Source organism: Alosa alosa, chromosome 1 (assembly GCF_017589495.1).
Source record: "Alosa alosa isolate M-15738 ecotype Scorff River chromosome 1, AALO_Geno_1.1, whole genome shotgun sequence".
Taxonomy (NCBI): domain Eukaryota; kingdom Metazoa; phylum Chordata; class Actinopteri; order Clupeiformes; family Clupeidae; genus Alosa; species Alosa alosa.
The window spans coordinates 43,905,011-43,931,337 of record NC_063189.1 but is presented as its reverse complement, the minus strand read 5'-3'; the positions used below and the strand labels follow the sequence as shown (position 1 = coordinate 43,931,337).

At 38.9% G+C, this 26,327-nt stretch overlaps 1 protein-coding gene across 1 annotated transcript; it reads right to left on the bottom strand.

The window, feature by feature from the left end:
- Positions 1-1,508: 1,508 nt before the first annotated feature.
- On the bottom strand, positions 1,509-15,836 carry atp6v0b (ATPase H+ transporting V0 subunit b). The gene is made up of 8 exons (XM_048261042.1): positions 15,568-15,836; positions 14,833-14,881; positions 14,600-14,683; positions 10,462-10,539; positions 10,273-10,342; positions 9,678-9,729; positions 9,395-9,585; positions 1,509-1,927 (listed from the first exon to the last, which is right to left on the bottom strand). Exons 1-8 carry the CDS (start codon positions 15,632-15,634, stop codon positions 1,901-1,903), a joined length of 618 nt encoding a protein of 205 aa, XP_048116999.1. The 5' UTR covers positions 15,635-15,836; the 3' UTR covers positions 1,509-1,900.
- Between the last annotated feature and the right edge of the window lie 10,491 nt (positions 15,837-26,327).

The following is a 26,327-nucleotide window of genomic DNA, read 5'->3' as shown; positions in this document are numbered from 1 at the left end:
TGGAGAGAATTATGATCTACTTCAACTAAGATCACCAAAGATGGTTTTGGAGATCCTTCACACCATTAGGATGATCACGAAAGTGGAGGGATTGCCTATAGCCATAACCACCATCCCCTACTTCAGAAGGTTTGTGAAAGCTCCTGTTTGGGTTTTAATGGCTGCCATGAGCACATTGAGTTTTACTATGTAGGACAATAATGGAATGTCTCAAAAAGAAAAAAAAAAAACAGACAAGCACATACACATGGTAGAAAGTGTCATTTACAGGGTCAAGTTTGAAAATGATAAAATCAACAAATCATTCTATTATTGTGGGCTAACATGATTAAAGAAGAAAAAGTGATTTTTGACACATACCAGTGCTTCTTCCCAACATGTACATTTCAGAGGGCAAAGACATCATTGATACATATCCACAAGGAGAGCAAATGTCTTTCAACATGTTTTTTGGCAAAAGTGCCAAAAAAGTCAGTCATCACATCAGAAACTAACAAAAAAAATCCTGACAGAAAATACAAAATGAAACAGAAGGCAAACTGGTCGACTGTTTGAGCCTACTCTGCTGTGTAAAAGTTTGGGACAGATGATTCATAAGTGCTGTGAATCACAGCAGAACATCCCTGACGCGATTAGGACCAGGACCAAGAGCCAAACTCTGCAAGTGCCACAGAGGAACAGAGATGGCAGACAGGGGATGGGAGGGCAGTGTATGATCTGGAAGCAGAACCAATTTGATCTCAGGCTGGCTGTGTAAGTAACCATAAGGAACTGAGAATATTAAGGTGAAGGGGTTGAGAACTGGAATGGTAGACACTGCCATGCTTCCAAAATAAAATAAATATGTGCCCTTTGTGTATGTGTGTATATGTATGTGTGTGAAATATTATATAATATATATATATATATATATATATATATATATATATATATATACATATACATACATATACATACACTCACACACAATATACACACCCAGACTCACACAATAGATCACAATATCTTCTAGTTTTTTTAACCAACCAGTAACTGAAGAGTGCCACCAAGTGTGAGGCCAGCACAGACACCAAAGACTGATCAACCTTAACAATGCAAACCTTTCAGAGAAACAGCCTCTTTCAAAACAGATAATTTGAAATCAAATGGGTCTGAAACACTGGTCTTTTTCTACTACTACCAAGCACAGATGAGTACACTACATAATATAAGAAAGATGGAAGTTGCTCAGGGAGCTGGAAACAACTGTTGGGTTACTGACTTAGAACAGTATTTGCTTTGTCATCACATTTATGCATACAATGGAACAACTGAATACTGTATTTTACACCATCCAACAGGATCACTACTTTGTTGCACCTCACTTTCATATATAGTACAGAACAGCACATACAGTAAATTAAACAATGAACATGAAATTCTCACATATGTACCATCATATATATAGATATATATATTCTTACCCGAATAGACTTAAAGAGCAAGTTATCATAAGACATTCCATTTAACTTTCAAATGAAAGATCATGCAGACTGAGTGTTTATTTCAAGTAGTTCTCACATTAAAAATATATAGCAATTTTCACCCCTTTAATATCTTGCCATATTAATCTTACACATAGAGGATGGTTATTTCTTTGCAGTCAATTAATTCATTGGTTCAGATTTGGAAATGGATTCTGTCCCTAGGACCAGTAGATTACCCAGATGTTGCACTCTTTCAAGACAATTAGACGCAAACATATCACTCTTCAGCAAATGATGGTTAAAAATGTACAAACAAAAATAAATCACAAAGAGAAGAAAAATAACATTTAAATAATGTACTATGTATTTACACATTCCATCTTTTGCACCTCTGCAGCTTCTGTCTTCCTTGGGACCTCCCAATCACCTTGTGTCTAGTCTCCCATTTTTACTTTTGATGTCTGCAAAAAACAAAAAGGTAATGTGAACTGAAAATAAGTCACATGAAACTGTTAGTCATCTGACATTGCTCCACATGTCTTCCTATTAACACAAAGTTTTAAATTTGGTATGTTTGGAATTCCATGCATTTCACAAATACAACAAGTAGGCGGTAATATATCGCTATAAGAAAATAAAATCCGGACAAGCTAAACAGTAGCATGACATGCAGCATAGTGGGTCTTGCTTTACCCTGAACTTATTTTACAATTTACTTGTCAAAATGAGGATATATTCCACAGAACATATATTTTTTTAATGATTTTGTTTCCGTTTCTTCACTTCAAAATAAATTAATTTCAGGTGCTTTGTAGTTCAGTATTTCCGATTGTAACTCAGTTATAAGTTGTCATGAGAAGTGATTGGACTATTTGTAGAATAACACAAATCCAACTGACAAAAAACATTTGGGGTTGGTAAAGGATACACCTATGTTTTATCCAACAGTCATTTTCAGATTTTTGTTCATTCCTCATCCGCCCCAAGAAATAGTTTCGAACAATAGTCTTGGTGTCTACTGATGTCAGGAAGGGAAAATGTCAAACAAGTGTGCACATATGCTGCATTACTTGGCAACAGGAGATGCCTAGACTAAGATTGAACTATTTTTTGGGGTGTAGGATGAACAACAAAAATCAAAATAAACAATTGAAAACACAACTTGATGTCTTTAACATTGATTAGTTGGTAGTAGAATTAATGCATAAAAGCAATATGTGTCTTGTGAATGTGGGGTTGGTAAAGGATAGGCCTATACCAAAGTCCTTTTAGGCAAGTCCCTCCACTCGGCGGCCATATTGCAGCGCTTTTTGGGCACTCATCGGGCATCCTATTCGGCAGAAATGCGCGTGCGCAAGGCTTCACGACACCAATCTTGCTCCAGCGGCGAGTTCACAACACATGATTGGCACGATGTCTTCACAACACACCATATGATTTGCTCATTGTATTCACATCACACCACATGATTGGCTCAATGTATTCACATGTCAACGTTTTGCCGAGGAAGGGGTGGGATGTGTGTAGACAACGTGTACAAACTAACCCCATGCATTTCTATGGAGGATTTTTTGAGTGCTGTGTCTGCTCATTAGAAAGTCTCTGCCTATACCCACGGCTGTGCCCTTACCAATCTCACTCTCACTCAAGCCATAGTGCTTAAATATCGGACCTTGAACAGGGAAGCTACACCAGGCGCGTAACTGAAGCGTTCCGTTCGCGTTGTGTCTGCTGCAACAATTAGCTTCCACTATAATCAATGGAAGTAGCTACACCAGACGTGATAGCGGCACGTACATTCGAAAAAAATAGACCAGTCTTCTAAAATGTTTTTTACACGTCACGAACGGAAAACTTCAGTTACGCGCCCGGTAGGGTGCATCAAAAAACACAATTCTTGAATTTTGATTTGGCTGGGTGCTAAAAGTGTTCCAATATATGTAGAAACAACACATGCAAAATATTTGTCTAGTACATTATGATTTAGGGGTGCCACCGCACATCTGTTTTTGTTGGATAAAGTGGTTAACAGTGCTCAATCTGTGTTTCTGTTTGAGGTGATCTTGATCTGTGTTGGATGTGTTATTACATATTACTATCATATCTGTGTTGGATGTGTTATTACATATTACTATCATATCTGTGTTGGATGTGTTATTACATATTACTATCATATCTGTAGTTGTTTCCCCGGCCCCTCTGCAAAGCTAATTGCATGCCCACAGCTGAACCACAAGCGCAGTTGAATAGTTAACCAATTGTGACATTAAAAAGAAACAAACTTTAGCGATCATACATGATAATAAGATGTCAACGAGCAGCGACATACAGAGTAGGCCTAGTAGTTCTACTAATCAACTTAAAAAAAATGAACTATTTATTGCACAATGAAGAAAACTGATGCTCTGAATACTTATTCAGCTGTCTCTAAAAGTTTCTCTAATTGACGCATTCAAGCGCAATTTTGATTACACCTGCTTTTAACAGGCGCAAGTTTTTCATCGCAAAACAGACATGCGCTGTTTTCATACATATGGCGGAATACCTAATCAATGCTATTAGTGTGTGTGTGTGTGTGTGTGTGTCTCTGTGTGTGTGTGTGTGTGTCTGTGTGTGTGTGTGTGTGTCTCTCTCTGTGTGTGTGTGTGTGTGTGTGTGTGTGTGTGTGTGTGTGTGTGTGTGTGTGTGTGTGTGTGTCTCTCTGTGTGTGTGTCTCTCTGTGTGTGTGTCTCTCTGTGTGTGTGTCTCTCTGTGTGTGTGTGTGTGTCTGTCTGTGTGTGTGTGTGTCTGTCTGTGTGTGTGTGTGTGTCTCTGTGTGTGTGTGTGTCTCTGTGTGTGTGTGTGTCTCTGTGTGTGTGTGTGTGTGTCTGTGTGTGTGTGTGTGTGTGTCTCTGTGTGTGTGTGTGTGTGTGTGTCTCTGTGTGTGTGTGTGTGTCTCTGTGTGTGTGTGTGTGTGTGTGTGTGTGTGTCTCTGTGTGTGTGTGTCTCTGTGTGTGTGTGTGTCTCTCTCTGTGTCTATATGTGTGTGTGTTTGTGTCTTTGTGTGTGTTTGTGTCTTTGTGTGTGTGTGTATGCGCTTTCAGACATACGTGTAAGACCGGAGGTTCTGCCGATGTTAAACGGTGGGGCCGTATATCTGAATGACATAACCGGTCCGAATTTACCCGGTGTTTATACTACTCCCCCCTTAGTATTTCCTCCGGACATTATGTAAATGTGCTGTGTCTGAACGAGGAGTAGAACATGCGGTTAAAATTCACACCTAGTGAGAGGGCGTGTTGGTGACGTTTTTTTCGTGCGTCCATGTGGTTAGATCTGACTTAAATGCCAGTGTTATGATGGAGTGGCATAGTGCTGTCCAGAAAATCTCCGACCTGGAAAGATGCAGACATTACGGAGCTACTGTCCATGAGGGCATATAACATTTTGGTAGAACACCTGAAGGGAACGTTAGAGACACGTTAGCCTACAACTGCATGGCAAGGACAAACGAATTCAGAAGACTGAATCATCATAAGCAGAAGGCGCTGAAAAGGCAGTAGCCTACAGCGACGTCGTTGACGACAATAACAGGAGTATTTCATAAATTGTTAGCCAACACGGTTTTCTGTTCATTGATAGCCTTCATGACCTGCTGAGCTCGCTGATATATGCTGAGAAAATGAAAACGAAGAAAACCCAACTTTGTTCCAAGCTCCTTACGTAAATGCGACACATGGGGAGAGGATGCTTTTGGAAAAAATAAACCATAAAAAAACGAACAACTTCACTGTTATCAATGTTAGTATTTTGTTTGTTGCTTAAAAACGTTGTATGATCTTGAAGTCTTGAGTTAACCTACTGAATTGGCTGGTAGCCTACCATAAAGTTTGTCCATGCTCTCTCTCCAACGCAAACCAGATTTGGGGTTCTATTCTGGTACATAACATTGAAAACAGATAAATGTGTTTACTATACAAATACTGTAGGCTAGGTCAATTTCAAGTGCGCACTTACGTGACTAGCCTACTTCAAGTATTAGCCTATGCACAATACATTTCTCTTCTTTAGCCTACATAATGCATAGGCTACATTTTGTAAACAAAAAGCAGCTGTGACAGGCAGCGGCCGCGATATATTCTAAGGCCATATCTCGCGATCTTGTTAACTCTACAAGCTCCCCACCCCTCACTGACAACCACACGGAGATTCTGTAATGTGCGTATGTCGCTCACACATACGTCCGTGATAAGGTCAGTATTAGGTCCGCAGGTTAGCATCATATCTGAATCATCCGAAGGGGGAGGACCTCCGTTTGACAAACCTCCTCATATACTCCGGAGGTTATATCTGAAAGCGCTTTCTGTGTGTGTGTCTTTGTGTGTGTGTGTGTGTGTGTGTGTGTGTGTCTTTGTCTTTGTGTGTCTGTCTTTGTGTGTCTGTCTCTCTGTGTGTGTGTGTGTGTCTGTCTGTGTCTATGTGTGTGTGTCTGTCTGTGTCTGTGTGTGTGTGTGTGTGTGTGTGTGTGTGTGTGTGTGTGTGTGTGTGTGTGTGTGTGTGTGTGTGAGTTGAACATGACTGCAACCAACAGCCAAACCTTTGCCGCTGCAAACCCAAGCTAATCCTTGAATAGGACGGTTACTCTTGGGTGACGGGTGGGGGAGACATATCTGGGGGGGAGATACACTGGCTAGGTTCAGAGTTCAGGTTCCATTCCCTCTCTATTTCTCCCTGGTGATGTTGCTCAGTGGAGCTGAGCAGTTAAGTTTAGTTTAGTTAAGTTAGTGTCAGCTCTTACCATTAGGCCCTGTTAGTCAGTGAGTTAGCCACTAGAGAGGGTTTGTTCTTTTAAGTTTGTCAGTATCGCCCTTTGTGTTTAACAATAAAGTCAATTAAATTGTATATGTGTGTCCGACATCCATCACTGCTGCACAGAATTCAGGGTAAGGCCACGTGAACATGTCCCATCGACCTCAATTCATTTTGTCTTTAGGACAGTGAATGGAGAATCTTGAAAGTTGAATTCTGAGAAATGCCCAAGTTGCCCAAAGGGCAAACAAACAACTTTTACTTTGATAACCCTATAGAACATGTTACTGTATAAAAGTTCACTGTACTCAACATTTCCAGGTCAACTTTTGGCAGAGGTGGAAAGTAACGAAATACATTTACTCACGTTACTGTATTGAGTAGTTTTTCTGTGTATTTTGTATTTTTTAAGTAGTTTATAAAATCGGTATTTTAAATTTTACTTGATTACTTTTTGAGTGAAGTATTGTACTTCGCTACATCAAAAAATCCCATCCCATTACTTGAAAAAAAAGTTAAGACTAACTGAAACAGAAAGGGAGAGAAAAAAATCGCGCCCTAAACCACTAGCCTAGTGATAAAGATCAGCATGTAGCCTGACAGGACATGAATCAAGCTGACGCCATGCAGTCTTTCTGAAAGTGATGGAGATGGATCAGGAGATGCATCAGATTAGCCTAACCTATGAAAGTGTATTTTCCGCTATTCCAATGGGTTGTCTCAGTTCGTTTTATCACCAATGATTATTATTATTATTGGAGATATTCAAGCAAACACCATGGGATTTCGTGTTTTGACGTTTGTGCTCACCTTTCTTTGGAAAGAAGTTTATTAGTTGTTTAGAACATTAGCAGTTGTTTCCCCTCATTTTGATGTCTCTCTTTTTCCTGTTTTGGCTTTTGTTTTTAGTAACTTGACTTGGCTTTCTTGGAGAAAGACATTGCACCAGCAGCACAACAATTAGCAGTCCACTACTAGCGACGCTCAACTAAATAAACAAAAGATAGACTACCTTAATCGTGCAGGCGGACTAAACCATTTAGCTCTTTAGCAAGGGAGAGTGAGAGTGACCTTAGACAGTTTTCACTATGTTTTGTATACAAAATCCAATCAGTCAAACTTTACATTTCGGCCTGACATTCATTTTTACATTTAATTTGGAAGTTAAAATATTCAGTTAAAATAAATATTTGGTGGAAATGAGTATTGAACGCTTAATTTTTTTTCCAGTAATTAGCCTAAACTTCCAGTGAGTCTATTTGAAATTTTCACCACACATATATTAACACACATATAAAAAAATCCAAACATAAAGAGTTTTGTGTATTAAAGTGAAATGACACAGGAAAAAAGTATTGAACGTGCCTACTGAAATTTCTTCAATTCTTTGTGGAAGCCTTTGTTTGTAAAGACAGCTTCAAGACATTTCCTGTATGACAAAACCTATTAGTCGCAGTATTAGGTGTGATTTTGGTCCATTGTTCTAAACAGATTCCAGGGGTCCCTCTTGTGAATCCTAATCTTTAGTTCCAGATTACTTCCAGAACTGTTTAATTGAATTGAATTGAATTGAATTGAATTGAATTGGCTGCCTTCAAGTCTTTCCCCCCCAGTTCGACACCCTTTAATCTGCTGAACCTTCTGCTCGTTTCCAGCAACTGGAACTCAACTCAACATTGGCCTACCTGCCTCAGCTGCCTGTGAGGGGCTTTTCAGTTGTGCTGGATTACTGTTCACTGCAAAGCGACCCAAGGATGAGTGCAACTAACTTTGAAAATCAACTACTGCTCAAACTTAAAGGAGAACTCCGGTGATTTTTCACATAGATCTCCATTTCTCAACATCCTTATCAGGCAAGTACCTCCACTCGGTGGCCATATTGCAACACTTTTTGGGCACTACCCACACAGAAATGCGTGTGGGTAAGGCTTCACGACACCAATCTTGCTCCGTTGTTGAGATCACAACAGATGATTGGCACAATGTCTTCACAGCACACCATATGATTGGCTCAATGTATTTTACAACACACCACATGATTGGCTCAATGTATTCACATGTCAATGTTTTGCCGCGGAAGGGTTGTGATATGTGTAGACAACTGGCATATTGGCGTTACAAACTAACCCCATGCATTACTATGGAGGATTTTTTGAGTGCTGTATCTCCTCATTAGAAAGTCTCTGGTAAAACTGGTTGTTCTGGTACCCCCCCCCAAAAAAAAGTAACTAAGTAACTTTTACTTTAAAGTACATTTTAAATGAACTACTTTTTACTTTTACTTGAGTACATTTTCAGATCGGTATTTTAACTTGTACTTGAGTAATATTTCATCAAGGTATTGGTACTTTTACTTGAGTACAATATTTTCATACTTTTTCCACCTCTGACTTTTGGCAATTAGACTAAAAATTGCACATTTTTCGAAATTTCGCCAAAGTTCATGTGTTAGGTGGCACCCCTAAATCTCAATGGAATTACTCAAAACTGTGCAAGTCATTTTTATGTTAATTGGAACAAAATGCAATGCCAGCCAAATTGATATTTTGAAATTAAAATTTCCCATTCAAATTTGATGCACCCTAGCGCCCGGTGTAGCTTCCCTGATAGGATGGCCCTTCAATTCAATGGAACTTTCTGCAGCATTCTGAGGGTCCATTAGCCTGGCTAACGTCATACCCTCATCTCAAATGAGACGGGGTCTGGGAACTAGGCATTCATTTTCTCGTATTTGAAACGTGGTTTACGAATGCCCAGAGCCGTTTATTGGGCGCTACGAATGTCTATCAAATGCGTCTGTACGTGGCTCATAACGCTACGGTGTGTCGTCATCGTCTTACTGCCCTCCCTCCGTTCTGTGATTGGTCCCCTAACGGAGGCGAAAATTTGCTCCATGGTATCCAGGCTGCCTAGCAGCGTGAATTAAATCGCCCGCGCAAGGCAGCATGGGAAAACCCAGGCTAAGGGTCCATAAAATAAGACAGCAATAACTTTGGAATTTAAGCTCATGCAACCGCTACATTCTTGAATTTCCCCTTGAGGATCAATAAAGTATCTATCTATCATTTCAGTGATGAAATCTAAGCAAGTGAGATTAGAATCATGATAAAGAGCACAACCATTTTCTCCCTAGAAAGTACCTGCAAGATGGCCACAATGACTCCAAAAAGACCGATGGCACTGCCGAAGATTTCCACAATGAGGATTTTGACAAAGAGACTGCCATTCTGAGCATCTGCCAAGGCAGCCCCGCTTCCAACGATGCCAACACAGATGCCACAGAAGAGGTTTGAGAAACCGACAGTAAGACCAGCACCAAACATTGAGTAACCTGTTAAAAAATACACAGCATTATCATCAGTTAAGGCTGCACATTTCTTTTCAAAAGCATCTTCCTTTCTCCAACCAGGTACATTTCTCTACCTGCTTGGTAGTTCCTTGCTCCAATGGTCTCTGGTGTGGTGCCACTGAAGTTCTGCAAAGAGAAGAATGTAGAAATAGCTCCAGACATAACATGGACTTCACCTCATTGTTTTTCATCAAATGAGACAAAATTGTTGATCAATTGTAAGTAAGTAAGCATTTTATTTATATAGTACATTTTCTAGCACATTTTCAAATAATGTATTAAAATGTGAATAAATAAAGTACACAATAAAGTATTCATAATTTACTTTATTTATTTACTATATTTTTAAGAAACTTTTGGTTGTGCCACTTGACATTTTTTTGGGTGGTGAAATTGCAAATACAGTCTAAAATGTATTAAAACGCCTGTAATGTTGCCCAGCCACTTGTTTAACCACAGTCTCCCAACTTCTTAAAAAGATTAGTCACTGAGCTGTTTACATCTGTATGTACTGTATTAGGGAAGCAGCCAACATTACAGGTTGTTTTAAGACACAAGGAAAAGCACCACAAAACTCCACATACTCACAACTCCAAGCACTATGGAGTTCAAAACTGAGTAAGAAACTTTGCAAGTTGATTTAGGAACAGATCTCTTCATAAAACTCACCTCTGCCATGTTGCTAATGACAATAGCCATAATAATTCCATAAATGGCAACAGCTTCACAGAAAATGATGCTGTGGAAAATTATTACAAGTTATTCACAAGTTTCAACATTAGCACAAAACTTACAATAAAACGCCAAGAAATAGTAGAGTTAAAGGGGAAATCAAAAGACAAAATAGAGTGATCATACCTGACAAGATTCTTGGTTTTTATTCTAGGGGCCTTAACACCACCACCAATGATGCTGGATCCAGTAATGTAAATGCCCCTGCAAGAACATGTATAATTAAGTCACAAAATGTTTTGCAGACACATTTTCAAACATTACTATTTGAAGTGGTCCTTGTGTTCCTCATAGGGTGAAAGGTGATTACTCGGGCTAGCCAAAAATGTAAAGCCCAATGCATATGTTCGCACTACTGTGTCAGGTTTTCTCAGACCAAAAGCTGTTGATTACTCATTGTCATGGTCTGGGTGTCAGTGAGTAACTTAGGAGTTGATATGGTCATGACACTTTGCATTTAATAACGATGATGTCACAATACAGCAGTTCTGCAATACTCAATACATTGCAAAAGATTAATCTACAATATGTCATGATGTCAATGTGAATGGAGGAAGAGGAAAAAGGAAAAAATATGAAATTATGTATTTCTCAATGCATTTCACAACCGAATTGAAACACTGTACAATATGCAGAGTTCTAGCTTAGTCTAAGTGCCGCTTAGAAAAATAAAAATAACTGGACAGGATTACTCTCATTCACTTGATAAGCGCCCCCTCACATGAAAGTGACTAGTAATGACTGGTAAGTTAAAGAGGCGGATGAGTTCGTTTAGTAATATGAATTGTAGAATTTAATATATCTCAGTAAAAATATCAACACTTGGGGGCCAGCGTGTTGATAGTGCATTTCAAAAAGAAGGTATACAAAATATTGCCGTATCAATATTTGGTCACACCTCTAGTTTTGTCACATGATTTCGGCCATAAGTAGAGGAAAGCCAAACCATAAACAAAATTAAGCATTGATGCAATCATGCATACTATAAAATCATTAAACACATTTCAAAGACTTGACTAAAACTTAAAAGGTGACGTCAGCGATTGCGCATGACGTCGCATTTATTTATGTTTACGTTTTAGGGCTGGGACAACGCGTCGACGTAATCGATGACGTCGACGCAAAATATGAGCGTCGATTCATCAAGCATAACGTGTGCTGCTAAATATTTTTAATTTTACACCTTCAGTGTTTTCGCCACGAAATCAAAACCGGCCACCACACATTGATGTTCTATGTTGTAGGCCTACAATTTAAATAAAGATAAGATAAAATAATTTCATTGAGCTTCACTTTTTACTCACACAGACTTTCCTCGCCCGCTCTCTCTCTCTCGTAACGAGCCCGCTGCTCCTCCTCTGCATGTGCATTTAACAAAATATTCACGATTGTTGAAGGATTGTTGTTGCCACATAGAAGCACTGCATAGAACACAGTGGGCTAAATTGCTATTAAATCCGCTTAGCATCATGACCATGCTGCGCAAATTTGTTCAAAACTGCTGCATTAAAGTTAAAGTAAACTCTGCTAAGGTCTTATCACAACTTAGTTTAGTCTCCTCAATGTACTAAGTTAAGTTACAGTATGCAACCAAGCAGTATCTCAAAGCTAACGTTAGAATACTGTTTGGATGTCAAGTTTAGCATGCTTACTTGCAGCTGCTTGTATTTGTTACTCATGCAGGGCTCATTTTATTGACTCTGAATGTTTGCAAAATCCCGATGTAATTGGAAAAGTGCTTGTCCAAAGGAGAAGTACGAACCGTTATTTGAACTAACTACGTTATGAATTGCATCCACACATCAGCAGCCTTTTAACTGTGTTAATGTTAATTGCAAGGATTCCCACACAAACATCTTAAAATGACAGCCACTCAATTAGACATACACTACTGAACTTTATTGAATGCTACCTCTGACTAAGAATGCATTACTTTGCACTTGTAGGCTATACTGTAGTCTTTTATTTTGGAATCTTAAGAGCAATACACATACATCTGGTGGGTCTCATCACCAAGGGCGACGAGACTCAATACAGGTTGGAGGTCGACCATCTGACCACGTGGTGCAGGGACAACAACCTCCTGCTGAACGTCAGCAAGACCAAAGAGATTGTTGTTGACTTCCGGAGAGGTCACACCCAACACCTGCCACTGACCATCGACGGTGCTGTGGTGGAGAGAGAGCGAGCAGCACCAAATTCCTGGGGTGCACATCAGCGAAGACCTCTCCTGGACCACCAACACTGCATCACTGGCTTAAGAGAGCTCAGCGCCGCCTGTACTTCCCGCGGAAACTCAGGCGAGCAAGTGCTCCACCAGCCATCATGACCACATTCTACCGAGGCACCATTGAGAGCATCCTCTCCAGCTGTATCGCTGTGTGGGGCTGAAGCTGCACTGAATACAACAGGAAAGCCCTGCAGCGCATAGTGAACACAGCTGGAAGGATCATTGGTGCTTCACTCCCCTCCCTGAAGGACATTTACACCACCCACCTCACCCAGAAGGCGACCAAAATTGTGAGTGATGCAAGTCACCCCGCTCACAATCTGTTTGATCTACTGCCCTCTGGGAAGAGGTACAGAAGCCTGCGCCCAAGACTACCAGACTCACCAACAGCTTCATACACCAAGCTGTAAGGATGCTGAACTCTCTCCCTCCTCTCCCCCTCCACCCTCAGCTACATAACATCCTGGACATTGGACCCACAATGGCCACCTGCACTACTCCACTTGCACACTTGAACACTTGCACACTTGTACACTTTACAACTTGGTGTTGTTGTCCTGAAAACACAACACTTCTGCTGCTCTTACATAACTTGCACCACTATGCCACTTTCTTCATTACTCAGGTCAAACAGAACTACCCAAGCCTCTTATTGGCCTGACTTTGCACTAGTTTTTTTATTGACTGTCTATGCACAATTTCAACAAAATTTTGCTGCTCTTATTTTTTCATTATTATATGTGCCCTCTTATTTACTTATTTACTTACTTTTTTGTTTACTTGAATGTTATGTTTGTCTGTGGACTTAAAATTGGTAAAATATGTCTTGTCTTCACCGTGGGATAGTGAGAAACGTAATTTCGATCTCTTTGTATGTCTGGAACATGTGAAGAAATTGACAATAAAGCTGACTTTGACTTTGACTTTGACATACAGTATATTGCAATGTTAAAGAATTCATGTTTTTTCATTCAGATATGTAAATAAACATGTATAAGTTGCTATTAGTGAATTAATGGGGAGATAATCAATAATCGAATCGAAATCGAATCGGACTGAAAAAATGAATCGTTAGATTAATCGATGCATCGAAAAAATAATCGCTAGATTAATCGTTTTGAAAAATAATCGTTTATCCCAGCCCTATTATGTTTATATTTCAATTTCTTAGCAGACAATTTTGTTCAAAACAACATATATTTTATTTTAACCAAGGACCAAACAAAATACACCAGAGAGGTAGCTCACCCCTAGTATTCCCAGAGAAACTCCACACAGTGTTTCGTTTCGTTTTTCTTTGGGGGACAGGCTACCAAAAAAATGTTTGTTTTTGGAGCCTGTGCTGCCTACAGCGACCGTTTATTTTATTTTTTTAAAGAGTACTCATGAGGTGGGCAGCTCATTGTGAGAGCAGATCGTAAGATGTTTGCTGAATGTTACAAAATGTTATGGGCTTGAAATTGCACACGATCACTGACTGCACCTTTAATGTTGCAATAATGCACTTTTAAAAAAGCTGTACACTATGTTCATTTCCCATAACAGAGCCAGTATTGTACAAAAAAGATGTTTAGAGAACAGCTTGAGAACTGTGTGGACTGTGGAGTAGTTTGGATAAACTGACAAAATGTATATTGGATTGAAATTGCAAGCAGTGGCAACCCAGATTGCAAAAGGCGGACGGGACCACAAATGCCACGATATTTTGCCACTTGTGGTCCAAACTCTTTTTCATTTATTCAGTTATACTTCCACCTATTATTTTAATAACATTTCATGTATTTTCTTAATATTCACAACAAGTTAAATTAAAAGTGATGGTGGTCCAACAGTGTACCAGATGTCCACCAGTGGTCAAATATCTGCAAAAAATTTTGATATCTGGGAATAAGCCGTAGCAGTGCCTGTGACATTGTCAAAACTGAATATAAAAAGAGAGACCAATGATTTTTCATTATTTCCACATTTCAGGTTCACCAGGAACTTATTGCTTCCCTAAAAATATTTTAGAAAAGGGAAGTGGGATATTCTTACCAGGCTGCCCCAACGACAGAGAGAGATATGGCCAAGCCAATCCCAAGGCTTGCCCACATAAACGGAGAGGTTTCGGTCAAAAACCTACAAAGAGACAAAATGAGGCCAAATATTTTAGTTCTATAAGAAATTGCCCTGAGCATGAGATAAACGAACACAATTTAGATGTCACAGTTTAGGAATTCCACTATAACGTTCTACTATGCAACTTATACAAGCTACTAAAAACTTACCATGCAACATCAAAGCGAAATCCCAGGTCAAATATTGTGTAACATATTCCTGAGGGGGGAAACAAACATACACGTTTACAAAGCTGGCCAGAAATAAAGGAGCAGAACATTTTTTCAGGTTGAATGTTTCGCCTTCCACAAATAGCTGCTAGCAAGTATGTGGCAAGAAAATGACAACGTTTTGTTGAGGGTGTGTGTGGAAGTTCACCGGACCATGGGAACCTATGGTCTAGCGGTACATTTTAATAAACAAGCTATCGATAGCTAACTGTCCGTATGTAGTTAAAGTAAGTGGTCATCCATATGCCAAATCCGTGTTTCACAATTTGTTTTGCGTTGATAAAGCTCGACCTCATCTGATAGCATTTTACAAAACAGTTAGCAACAATGGCCAATTACACCGATAGACATCAAAAGAAACACAATTCATGTCAAGCTATTAATTACCTTGGTAAATAATCTAAATGTTGACTGTAGTCATTCGTTACGAGACATCTCTAACGTTAGCTATCTCGTTAGCTAGCTAGCTAACGCTCTAAGCTAACTGTGTACAGGTTAGCAAGGTGGCTTCATACCTAACATCTTTCCATTTGGTTAGCTAACGCTCTCACGATAAAACAGCTGCATTGTAGGTGATTTTTGGTCTACAAGATTACATCGAGCTACGTACCATTTTCACCGGGAAATGTGTTTGGTAAGAAAACGTCCGACTGCTAATGACAAACGTTTACTTACCTACGATGAGAATTGTACTCCAGAAGGCCAAAGTGACCCCGGTGTAGAGAATAGCGTGTCCGTTCATAATGCAGTCCAATAAAAGCGCCACTTTCGCTGACTTATTATATACAAGATCGTATGTACAATCTAATTATTCTACAAATACTAGCTAATGAATAAAGGGTAGAAGGATATCGATCCTTCAGTCTTGTGAATGGGAAGAGCGAAGGATGAAAATCCTATACCCATCAAGAGAGAGGGGAAGTCATCAGCTGATCATGTGATGTACTTACTTGTGCATGTGACTGTCAAATAATACGTAATTCTACTTCCTCATTGCAGAGGTAGTGTTGCGCTAAAGATCGAGCACTATTAGAGGGAGAGCAGATAGCTAAGAAACGTTCAGAAAAAGTCCTGTTGGCAAATTTGAGGGAAAAGTCTGTAAAGGGTCTATTTCATACAATTTGAGGGTGCTGAATTCAAATATTTTGTTTCCCAAACTCAATTTTTAGTTTTAAGCTTGCTAATTAGCATAATTCACATACTTTTTGGTTTTGCCATCAGATATCATAGGAATTGCAAAAAATGAGGCACTAATATACTCTTTATGTATCAGATATGTTGTAGGACAGGACAGGAGTTACCCCAATGACCCTCAAGTAGCAAATGAAAATAAGCTAAAATTAAAATATAAATTGAAATAATAACTAAAATTCAGTATGACGTTTAGAAGCAAAATAGATTCCTTGATAATAAATTGATAGAATAGTAGGTGACTGCTCATTTTTCTGTAGAAAGTATTTTGTCACTAACTATTATGAACAGTTGTCAGTCTTTACAGAGGATTTACACTGTATTTTTCTTTTACTGTAAAGGCGACTGTGCTTGCCTAGTTAAAACATCACTGGTGCTCTTTCCTATCATTCAAATTCCAGCCATGCAAAAAAATGGAAGAGTGTGCCTATTTGAGGGTTGCTGAAGAGTGCTATGGAGATTGCATTATTTGCAACAAATTTAGACAAGATATCCTTTATAGTGCAACAAAAAGAAACATTCTCCAGTGCATCATTACGGCATATAATGCTGAAAGGGAAGTGGACCTAATCCTCAGCTATGAACTGATTAATGTCCCTGTACTGTAGCTATTGCAGATAGCGATGGTTATTTGTGAAGTGGAAATAAGTCTATCCTCACTCAAGTGCTGTCTAGCAATGTGGAATGTCCAGTAGTGATCACTGGAAAAACTGCTCATTCAACACTGGTAATAGATGCTCAAGATCTACAGTAGTTACTGTATGTCTTTAGGACACCCATCTGACTGCAGCACATTTAAGAAGTATGCAGGAAAGTTTGTAAGAAACTTTTGTATTGTTATTTGGTATTTGTTATGTGGTAGCAAATGATGTTGACTATCAAAGAAATAAACCTAATGTAGGAATGCACACAGATATTGCAACAGATACGCTCAGGCCAATCCAAACTTTTCTCATCTGTTGTTCCTCGTTGGTGGAACACACTGCCAATTCCTACAAGGGCAGGATCATCCCTCTCCATTTTCAAAAATCTCCCGAAGACCCAGCTCTTTAGAGAACATTTCCTCTCATAGCACCACTTACAACGAATCTTGCTGATGCTAGCACTTACCATCTTGAACTGACACTCAACTGTTTAAAAACAGCACACTGATGCACTTATTCTTACTGTACTCTACCGTTTTAAAATTGTCCCAAAATTGTTAAGAGAATTGCTTTAAAACTTCACTGTTACCTAACTATGTTGTTAGTCGCTTTGGTTAAAAATGTGTCAGCCAAATGTAATGTAATAAAGGTGTAGGCCTATCTGATTAAGACCCAAAGAGTGGTTGAAACATACTTATTAAATTACACTGGGAGCAAAGAAGACTATCTTCACTTTTTGCAACTGTCAAAGAGATCCCATAAACACAGGAAGGCCTAGGGTAGCCTACATCAGATGGCCTAAAGATTAGGCTCTTCTGCATAGCATTAAGGGATTTGCATGCAGTAATTTGAACACTGACCTTGATCTAGCCTACTTTGGCTATTTAAAGGTAATTTATTGCCAAAACATCACACAATATAAATGAGCTATAACAAACAATAAAGGACTTAATCACACACAATTAAGTAGGAAGTTTAGAAGTTTGAAGAATTGACCAAAAGTGCACCAAATTCAACACAAATGATTTGGATATCGTTTCAGTATCGAGTATCAAGATATTTATGGCAGGTATTGTATCGAAGTCATAATTTTGGTATTGTGATAACACTATGCCAGAGCCACTCTGTTTTCTAGATGTCGTGGATCGGAGGCTCTACCACCAACAAGTGATGCTGCTCAATGGCACATTAGAAGAGCACATTATCAAGCTCTAGTATGGAGGCAAGCACACATACCAAATCCAGTGTTACTAGAAGTAAAATGTTTTTTACTTGTCGGTTGTTGCTGACAGTAGATGCAGTTCTGCATTCGGCTTATTCCCGCTATCTACGTTCATATGTACTGTAGGATATATTCTGAGTTGAAGGTTATCTGTGCAGTTTGTTATTGTGATGAAATGCATGAAACACCACAAGTGACTCCCTATGTTAGCAATAAAAATATGGTTGTGTTTTTATTAGAATTTTCGAGTTTATTACATGTTAACTGTAATCATGTTCCCATTAAATACATTAATAAACTACAGTATGGCTTCTTTAATCATGTATTTACAAACATGTATTTAGAGAACATTTTTATTTGGTTTTAGTGATTACTTTTGAAATCAACCCAATTTAGGGGAAAATAAGCTAAAATAATCGCCATTTTATGTTAAAATGCTGATTATGTGGCTTAGAACTCAGAATTGAGTTTGGTAAACAAAATATTCAGAATCAGCACCCTCGAATTAGATAAGAAGGGTGGTTTACCAACTTTTCCTCAAATTTGCCGTCAGAAGTTCTCTTCTGTGAAGCTGCTCTCCCTCTATATGCGTCTTTTTGTGTCTTGAAATGTAAATTGCCATATGAAAATGGCGTGGGTCTACACTAAGAGATTCAGGCATTTGTTTTTCACAAAAATAGCACACTATCACATTTTAATGATCCAATATGCAGGTTTAGGTCTTATTCCATTCCAATTAAAACTATAAGAAACTGTGAGAAAAAGTGTGAGATGAGATGATGATTGAAAAAGGGCTACGCAACTAATAGTCCAGTTCTGCAAAGGCTTTTAGGCCATAGCAGACAATGGATGTAAGTGACTAATTTTACAAAAATGCCACATGAGGTCGCTGTTTCACTGGGTAGGGGCAGGTGCAACACCGAATTCTGGAGAAAATCTGTGACATTCTCTAGTTTGTGCAGTAGAAACCTGTTGGATTGAGTTTAATTGAATTATTGATGCAAACATCTTATCATTACACAAGCGAAGGAAGGTGAATATAGTGTGGAGTTTATTTTAAAATGCTGGTTATTCACATTATTAAAGCTAAGTTGCAGACAGTGCACTATTTCATGAATATGTTAACACATAATTTCTGTTGCAGCTCTCTGAAGAAAAGAGGTTTGCAAGTTTGTTTTCCAGCTGCGTTAAGTGTAAATGGATGCAGCAATCCTGATAGGCTAAACAAGGACATGGAGTTCACGTGAACTGGAAGCCAACACAATATGGCCAAAGGCTACAATCAAGATGCACTGTCAAGATGCTCAAGGCAGGGCTAACCAAACAAGACATGCTTAATGACAGATGTACGAACCATCATATGACAGTATTTTAATACAAGTTCTGGATCCTAATACGTTCTCAATCTAAAACTATTTTCATTGCACCAGGCTGATCTGCGTGATGACCTGGAAAGTAACCCTGAGTGGATAGATAGATAGATAGATAGATAGATTACTTTATTCATCCCCAGAGGGAAATTATGGTGTTACAGCAGCATTAAATAATATAAACATATATCACACATAAACATACATACAAGTTAAAAAATAAATACAATTGGATATAGTCTCTGTTAAAGAGGTTGTTAACTCGGCATAAGATATTCTCTCACGGCACAAAGGGGAGTTGTTGTAAATAGTTATGGCAGTGGGCAGGAATGATTTTCTATAACGCTCCTTGCTACAGCGCAGTTGGAGCAACCTTCAGCTGAAAACACTCTGTTGTTTGACCAGTAGTTCATTCAGTGGATGTGAGGTGTTGTCCATAATGTTAAGGAGCTTTTGCAACATCCTTCTCTCAACAACTAACTCTAGGGGTTCAAGTGTACTTCCAATTACAGAGCCAGCTCTTTTAATCAACTTGTTGAGTTTTTTGGTGTCATTTGCCCTGATACTGGTGCCCCAGCAGATGGCTGCAAAGAAAAATGGTACTAACAGCAGACTGGTAAAACATGTTCATGGCAGATGGATGGATGGATGGCAGACTAGGCCTACAGAAAAGGGCAAAACAGCACATGCGTCATCAACAAAAAACAAATTCTTCAGGTTAGTGTTTGGCAATGTTTATTCCTAAAAGTCCTTACACTTTGTGTTTTTAACAATTTCGACAATAAACTGTAAGCATGCACTCACATTACACTGATGTCACTTCCTAATAGTGTAGGCCTATCAATAAAAATGACTGCTAGTGGATTAACATGATAAAGAGTGTAAAGATGAAGGACCTTGTCTCTCTGACAATCAAGAGCTTCAGTAAGTTCAATATAGGCTACAATACCAACAAGTTTTTGCTTTGTGGTGTACACTCATCACACTAAAATGGGGTCAACCTCACCTCCAAAACCACCCACCCCAGGGTTTCCCCCCTTGAACAACAATCCTTGTCTGATTGCTTTTACTAAGAAAGTGAGGGATGATGTGGATGCTCTTTGAGGAGAGGATGAGATCAGTACAATCAAATGTGACTGAGAGCCAGGCTATTCAATGGTTGCGCAACAATGATAACCTGGTCATTAAAAAAGCTGAGAGGGGTTGAGCCGTGGTGGTTAAAACACTGTACAGCAGAGGCACTGAGACAACTTAACAACTTGCATTAATATTAATTGAAAAGACATGCAGAGATGAATGAACTGAGTGAATTAACTGACAACGCCGCAAGTTTTCATACATAGGAAGATGGTTGGTTGAAGATGGTTTACCTTGTTTCATACAGTATGTGTTGGTCATGCATTGCATTGAAATACTACATTATTATCTGTGGATAGGCCATTGTTATATTCTTTGTGTACACACTATAATTTTTTGTACAATGAATATTCCCATCAGTTCAGCTTGCCAGAAGCATCTGTGATGGATGGATGGAAGGATGTGTAATGTATTTTCATACGTATATTTGTTCTGTTTTTTTTTTCATGTTGTAGCTGATAGTTCGATGTGTTCCAGGCATCCCTATAGGATATGCCATATGGAACACTTCTGGCATCTGTCCCCTACTGACCATTCAAAATAAGAGGAGAAAGCCAGTCCTGAAGATAGCTAGAGAGACATGTGTGAAAATGTGATGCTGTGGCAGGATCCATTTCCAGGTAATCCAGGGTGTATGGTCTACTACAGAAATGCTGCTGTATTTAGCTAGGCCTAGTTCAAGTTAAGTCAAGTCAAGTTAATTCAACAATCTTTCAACATAGCACAATTCAGGTCATATCCAGAGGTATTATTTTGTACACGTAATATTAATATTAACAAAATTACCGGTAATATGGACATTTTTACAAACAAAATTCTTGCATGTCACACAATTTCTGAAACCTGTCACTCAAACCCCATACACCAAATCTGCGGAACCATAAACTAATTCTCAGCACTTACAAATATAACAGTTAGGAACTTGATTTCCCTTTTCAAACGCAACTTATCAAAATGCCACACATTCACCAGTGCCTCACACACACAATTACTAAACACCAACTAATAAATGCAATTACCGGTTGTGATCCTTATTTATTGCCCCCAACTTTATTTTGCCCCTTAATGTCTGCCCCTCGCCTGGCCCAGCTTACTTTCCCCATCATCTATAGACTATCTATTCACAATCCTTCCCCATGTATAGACTTACAAGATATGGGTGCATACAGATCATATATTAAGAGCCCTATAAGAGTAGTACTTACTGATCATTTATCTGCGTGGTGTTGGCTACACTCTCAAATGCATAACATAAACAGGACAAAGAAGAAAATATTTTTATTTTTATATTCCAACAGATCACATCACTGGATGGAACCATCATAGGACACATATCCACTTTTGGAAGTAAACTAGAATATGATCTGCAGTTTCCACTGGACATGGATGTCAGGCTGAAGGCGGTCATACTGGGAACCTGTGTTTTCATTGTAAATAATATTTATGATGTTTCATTGTAAATAATATTTATAATATCCCTTTAAGTAAACACAATTAAATCTTTAAGGTGTTACATGAATGTGTTTCAAAAATTCATTTAACCAAATAAAATCCTTTACTTTGCAGGACACGATACTTTTTGGAAGATTAAAAACTGGCATGGTGAGTATATTCAGCAGAAAGATGGAAACTTAGAGAAATGTGAGAGATATGTTTTCCATCAGAATTCAAGATGATTAAATGCAGCATCTATAATCTGTGCAAATTCAACTCTTGTTTTGCAGATCTGATAAAATCTTGAGAAATATGTTGCATATCATGACTGATTGTTTCCTTATTTGGCACCAGCCGGATCTCCTCCTTAACCCAAAATATTTCAAGATGATAAGGTTCTGATGTTATTTTAAATGTAAGATATGTTAAAGACTGTTCATTGTACTAACAATTGTAAAATGATTATTGCAAGGTTTTGAGAGAATTATTAAATAAACAACTCACATATGTACCGTTGCAAGCTCTCATGCATTTTTTAATACAGTGGTTCATACATAATTGCTAAAACACATTTTTTGAAGCCTTCCACTCTTTTATCAAAACTGTAAATACAAAACTCCAATCTAAAATTCTATTCTCTATTCACAAAAGCTCTGGCACAGTTTTACCTGTGCTCAAAACCAAGCAATGCCTTCAGAACATTCAAAGAGCAGTCAAAATGAAAACACTACTGAGAAGTCATATTACACATTCAAAAAATGGAAAACACAGTGTTGCATATATCTCTTGAAGGAATGCACAACACCATAGATACATTTTGCATCTCCAAAAAAAAGATATAAATATAGCCGCAAGCGGCCATGACAGGCCTGCGCATGTGTGGCTCTGCGACCAGTGCCATTTCGGAAACCAACAATGCACTCACGTGTGGTGTGAATGTCATTGCACATATCTGATGTATGTGCAATTTGTTTTTGCAAGTTTTATACATTGGAAACACTTACTCACTTCCTGTTGGGTGTGACATTTTACACTGTGATGATGATACTCACTAGGTGGCACTTCACCAAATATGTAGGCTGCAATGATGTGCCTCTTTGTGTCAGTTGTTTTTTGACTAGTGACATCAATTAGAACGTTTTTTTGTGTCAGCCTGTGTATCTGTGTATGTATCTGTGTGTGTGTGTGTGTGTGTGTGTGTGTGTGTGTGTGTGTGTGTTCCAGGACACTAGTCAAGTCAAGTCATTTTTATTTATAAAGCGCATTTAACATGTACATAGTACAATCCAAAGCGCTCCACACAAAAGACATTGACACATAAAGACAAACAATGCTGGACGGAGCAGCGTAGTTGCCAGCATACCCGTGGCATCAAGACATAAACAAACAATTTACAAAATAACAAAAGAAACAAAACAGGTGCCAGACAGAGCGGCATAATCGCCAGCGTACCTGTGACATCACACCAAGACATACACAAATAAACAGACAGACAAATAGACAGAGACAGTAAAGCAAGCCTGTCTTTACAAAGACAGTAGGCTTACAGAACAAGACCAGACATAAAATAAACAGACTCAGCGCTCATGCAGACAAAGATAAAGACAAACAAAAACACTCAATAAGTCCACAGGCAGGTGATAGTGCTTCGCCAGCAGTTTAGTCCACAGGTCCCCTTTCGGCCCCGGTGAGTAGATCAGCCAGCAGATGAGGGGGCGGTGGCCGTGGCGGTGGGCGGCTCTCTCTTCTCTCCGGCATGGTGATTAAAAAGTCGCTTGCAAGATATTCCCGTACGTTGCTCCTGGACAGTCCAGTGGCGGAACGTTGGCCTGCAGCTAGATGGCAGAGGTGTGAAAGTTGGCAGGCGGTGGCAGGCGGTGAGTTAAGTTCCCTTGGCAGACTATGTAAAAGTTCATACCAGCAACTTCTTCAAGGTGAAATCCTAGTAAGACTAGTAAGTTGACGTGCACCTAAACTGAATTAATCTAATGAATTTAAAATCAATAACCAAAATGAATGGAAAAACTCCTTCTATTGCCAGTTGGTGGCGCTATACCACACACATTAATTAGGCATGTGAATATTATCATAATACTAATATCCGATATTTTTGTGTTGTCAATGTCAAGCACACTTCCTGTTTGGTCAGCTGGTGGCGCTAGACCAGGTTGACAGTTTGGACATATGGATATCATCAGATTTATATTAACTAATATTTTTTTAATAAATTCCAAATTCTATTCTGACTTTGGCCAGCTGGTGGCGCTACGAGTATTGGGTGTTTGGATGTTATACACACCTAATCTGATTAATCTGATTGTGATATCCAACAGAATTGAAAAAACACATTCCTATTGATGTGATTCCTATTTCCCTATTGACTGACAATGGGTTACCGTCAAAAACATAGCCTGGAACACTTGTTCGAATTACTGAATAAAAAAACATTTATCGAGCAGAGGAGTTGCTTACATCTTGTGACAGTGCGTCTTTAGCTGTGCTTTATATTTGCCTCTCCGTCATTACCAATTTGCAAATGATGGGGGATAACTGTATTTTGTAATATCTTTATTCTAATTCTAAGTTTCCCATTGTAATCGTGTAATTTGTAATGTTTTGCAATTGCAGGGATGTGCACTGGTGCACGTTCGTGGATAAAAGAAGCATAACATATAAACAACTCACCATGGACTTCTGACCAGGTTTCTCTTGGTCAGTAGCCTAATGTGTTTTAGGTAATGTACGATAGCGATTTTTAGACAACGCGCTAGACCCCTCCTTAGGTTGTTAATTGTCACACCTGTTGGCGCGTTGCTCAAAAAAAGAGACATGCAAGAAAATAATTTAACGTTGCGCTGGGATGATAATCCGTTTTCTGCCATGCACCAGGTCGGAAAAATAGGGCCCAAAGACTGTTAAGATGAAGGACTAACAAGGACCAACAAGTTCAATATAGACCACTATACCACAAGCTTTTTGTTGTGCGGTGCTGTACACTCATCACACCAAAATGGGGTCAACCTCACCTCTCTAACCACCCACCCAAGCCCAAAAGAGTGCAAATAAGCACAGTGGGCCTTCTGGATATGGCCATGCATGCTGTGGTGGCTAAACAAATAGCACAGATATACTGAAACTGGCACAGCTGTAAACAAAAGGTGCCACACTAATGTAGTTGATGGTGAATATAGCATTCACTATGCTGATCATACAAAGAATTGAAAATGAGAACATGAGTGAACAGACCGCAACAAAATGCCACAGTATGTGACTGGAAACAGTTGAATGTTTATAAGAAATTATACAGTACATATTTCACCGAGATGCTGATCAGTATATCAGGTATCTGAGGATTGTCTATCAGTGCTGTCAAAGGGCCTGTCTTTTGCCCCTGCTTAACACAGATTGTTATGTTGGATACTAACGTCAGATGATTCTTCAGCGTAACCCTATGGGATGAATATGCGAATATGAGTTGAAAAAACATATCTGGTCAGAATGGATGTCTACAAACACTGGTCATGAAGAGGGTGAGGAATATTGGCCAATGCCTTAATTGATTAAAATGCAGAAATGCAAAAGAAATTAATTTCTTGTCTGAATATGAGTATAGTGGATCAAATGTTGGCCATCTAATGTTAACTTTTACCATTGAGGCCCAACACATCTAGTCTCCTTTTATTCCCATGCTCATGTGAAGGTTGTGGTCCTCACTATGTTTGAGTTGTGGTTTATTGTATCGCTGGTTAATGTAACCAACATTTGGCCTACTACACTATTCCACATTCCCAGATGACCCTGTTAGGACATTTGAATTTGCTCTGCAGGTCCGTCTAAAAAGGATCCCTTTGACACTTTGAAAAACAGCAGTTCAGATATAGTGTGTCTTGCTGCAGCTGGAACAATAGCAGAAGATCCCAGGATGGCAATGGCAAGCCTTGAGATACTTTCTGAGGGCTACACCAAAGCAGAACCCTTAATCCAGGTGACTGCAACTTTGCTATTTCATCATCATTTAATTCAATATGAATCAGCAGCAACTTATGCTTTCAGTTTTATTATTATCTTGAGCTTTTAATGGGTGAAACATAGTATAGCAAATGTGGATGTGCCACATTTTTAAGGTGTGCTTTTTATCAGGCAGCTTGTTTTGGTATCATCTTTTAATTCATCAATGGTGTAGTACGGTCATGTGAAGGACAGATAGACTGTGTCGTCCTCACCAGCCACCCCAGGAGTGCTTTATGCAGCTCTGTGTTCCGTATGTTAAAATTAAACTAAACTTTGCACATCTAGGCATTACCATTTATTTTTTTTCCATTCAACAAAGGGTATTCATAAAACATTGGCAAAACAATTGTAAGAGCTTGGGCCTCAATACAGGTCCTTAACTGCTTAGTAAATAAACATTGCATATAGGCCTATGAACTTTCTTTA

Bases quoted from the DNA above. Each gene is read 5' to 3' on its own strand.
- atp6v0b (XM_048261042.1), bottom strand. From the start codon at position 15,634: ATGAACGGACACGCTATTCTCTACACCGGGGTCACTTTGGCCTTCTGG. The intron at 9,730-10,272 runs GTGAGTTTTATG...TTCTCTTTGCAG, and splicing joins TCATTAGCAACATGGCAGAG to AACTTCAGTGGCACCACACC. The intron at 9,586-9,677 runs GTAGAGAAATGT...ATTTTTTAACAG, and splicing joins AGCAAGGAACTACCAAGCAG to GTTACTCAATGTTTGGTGCT.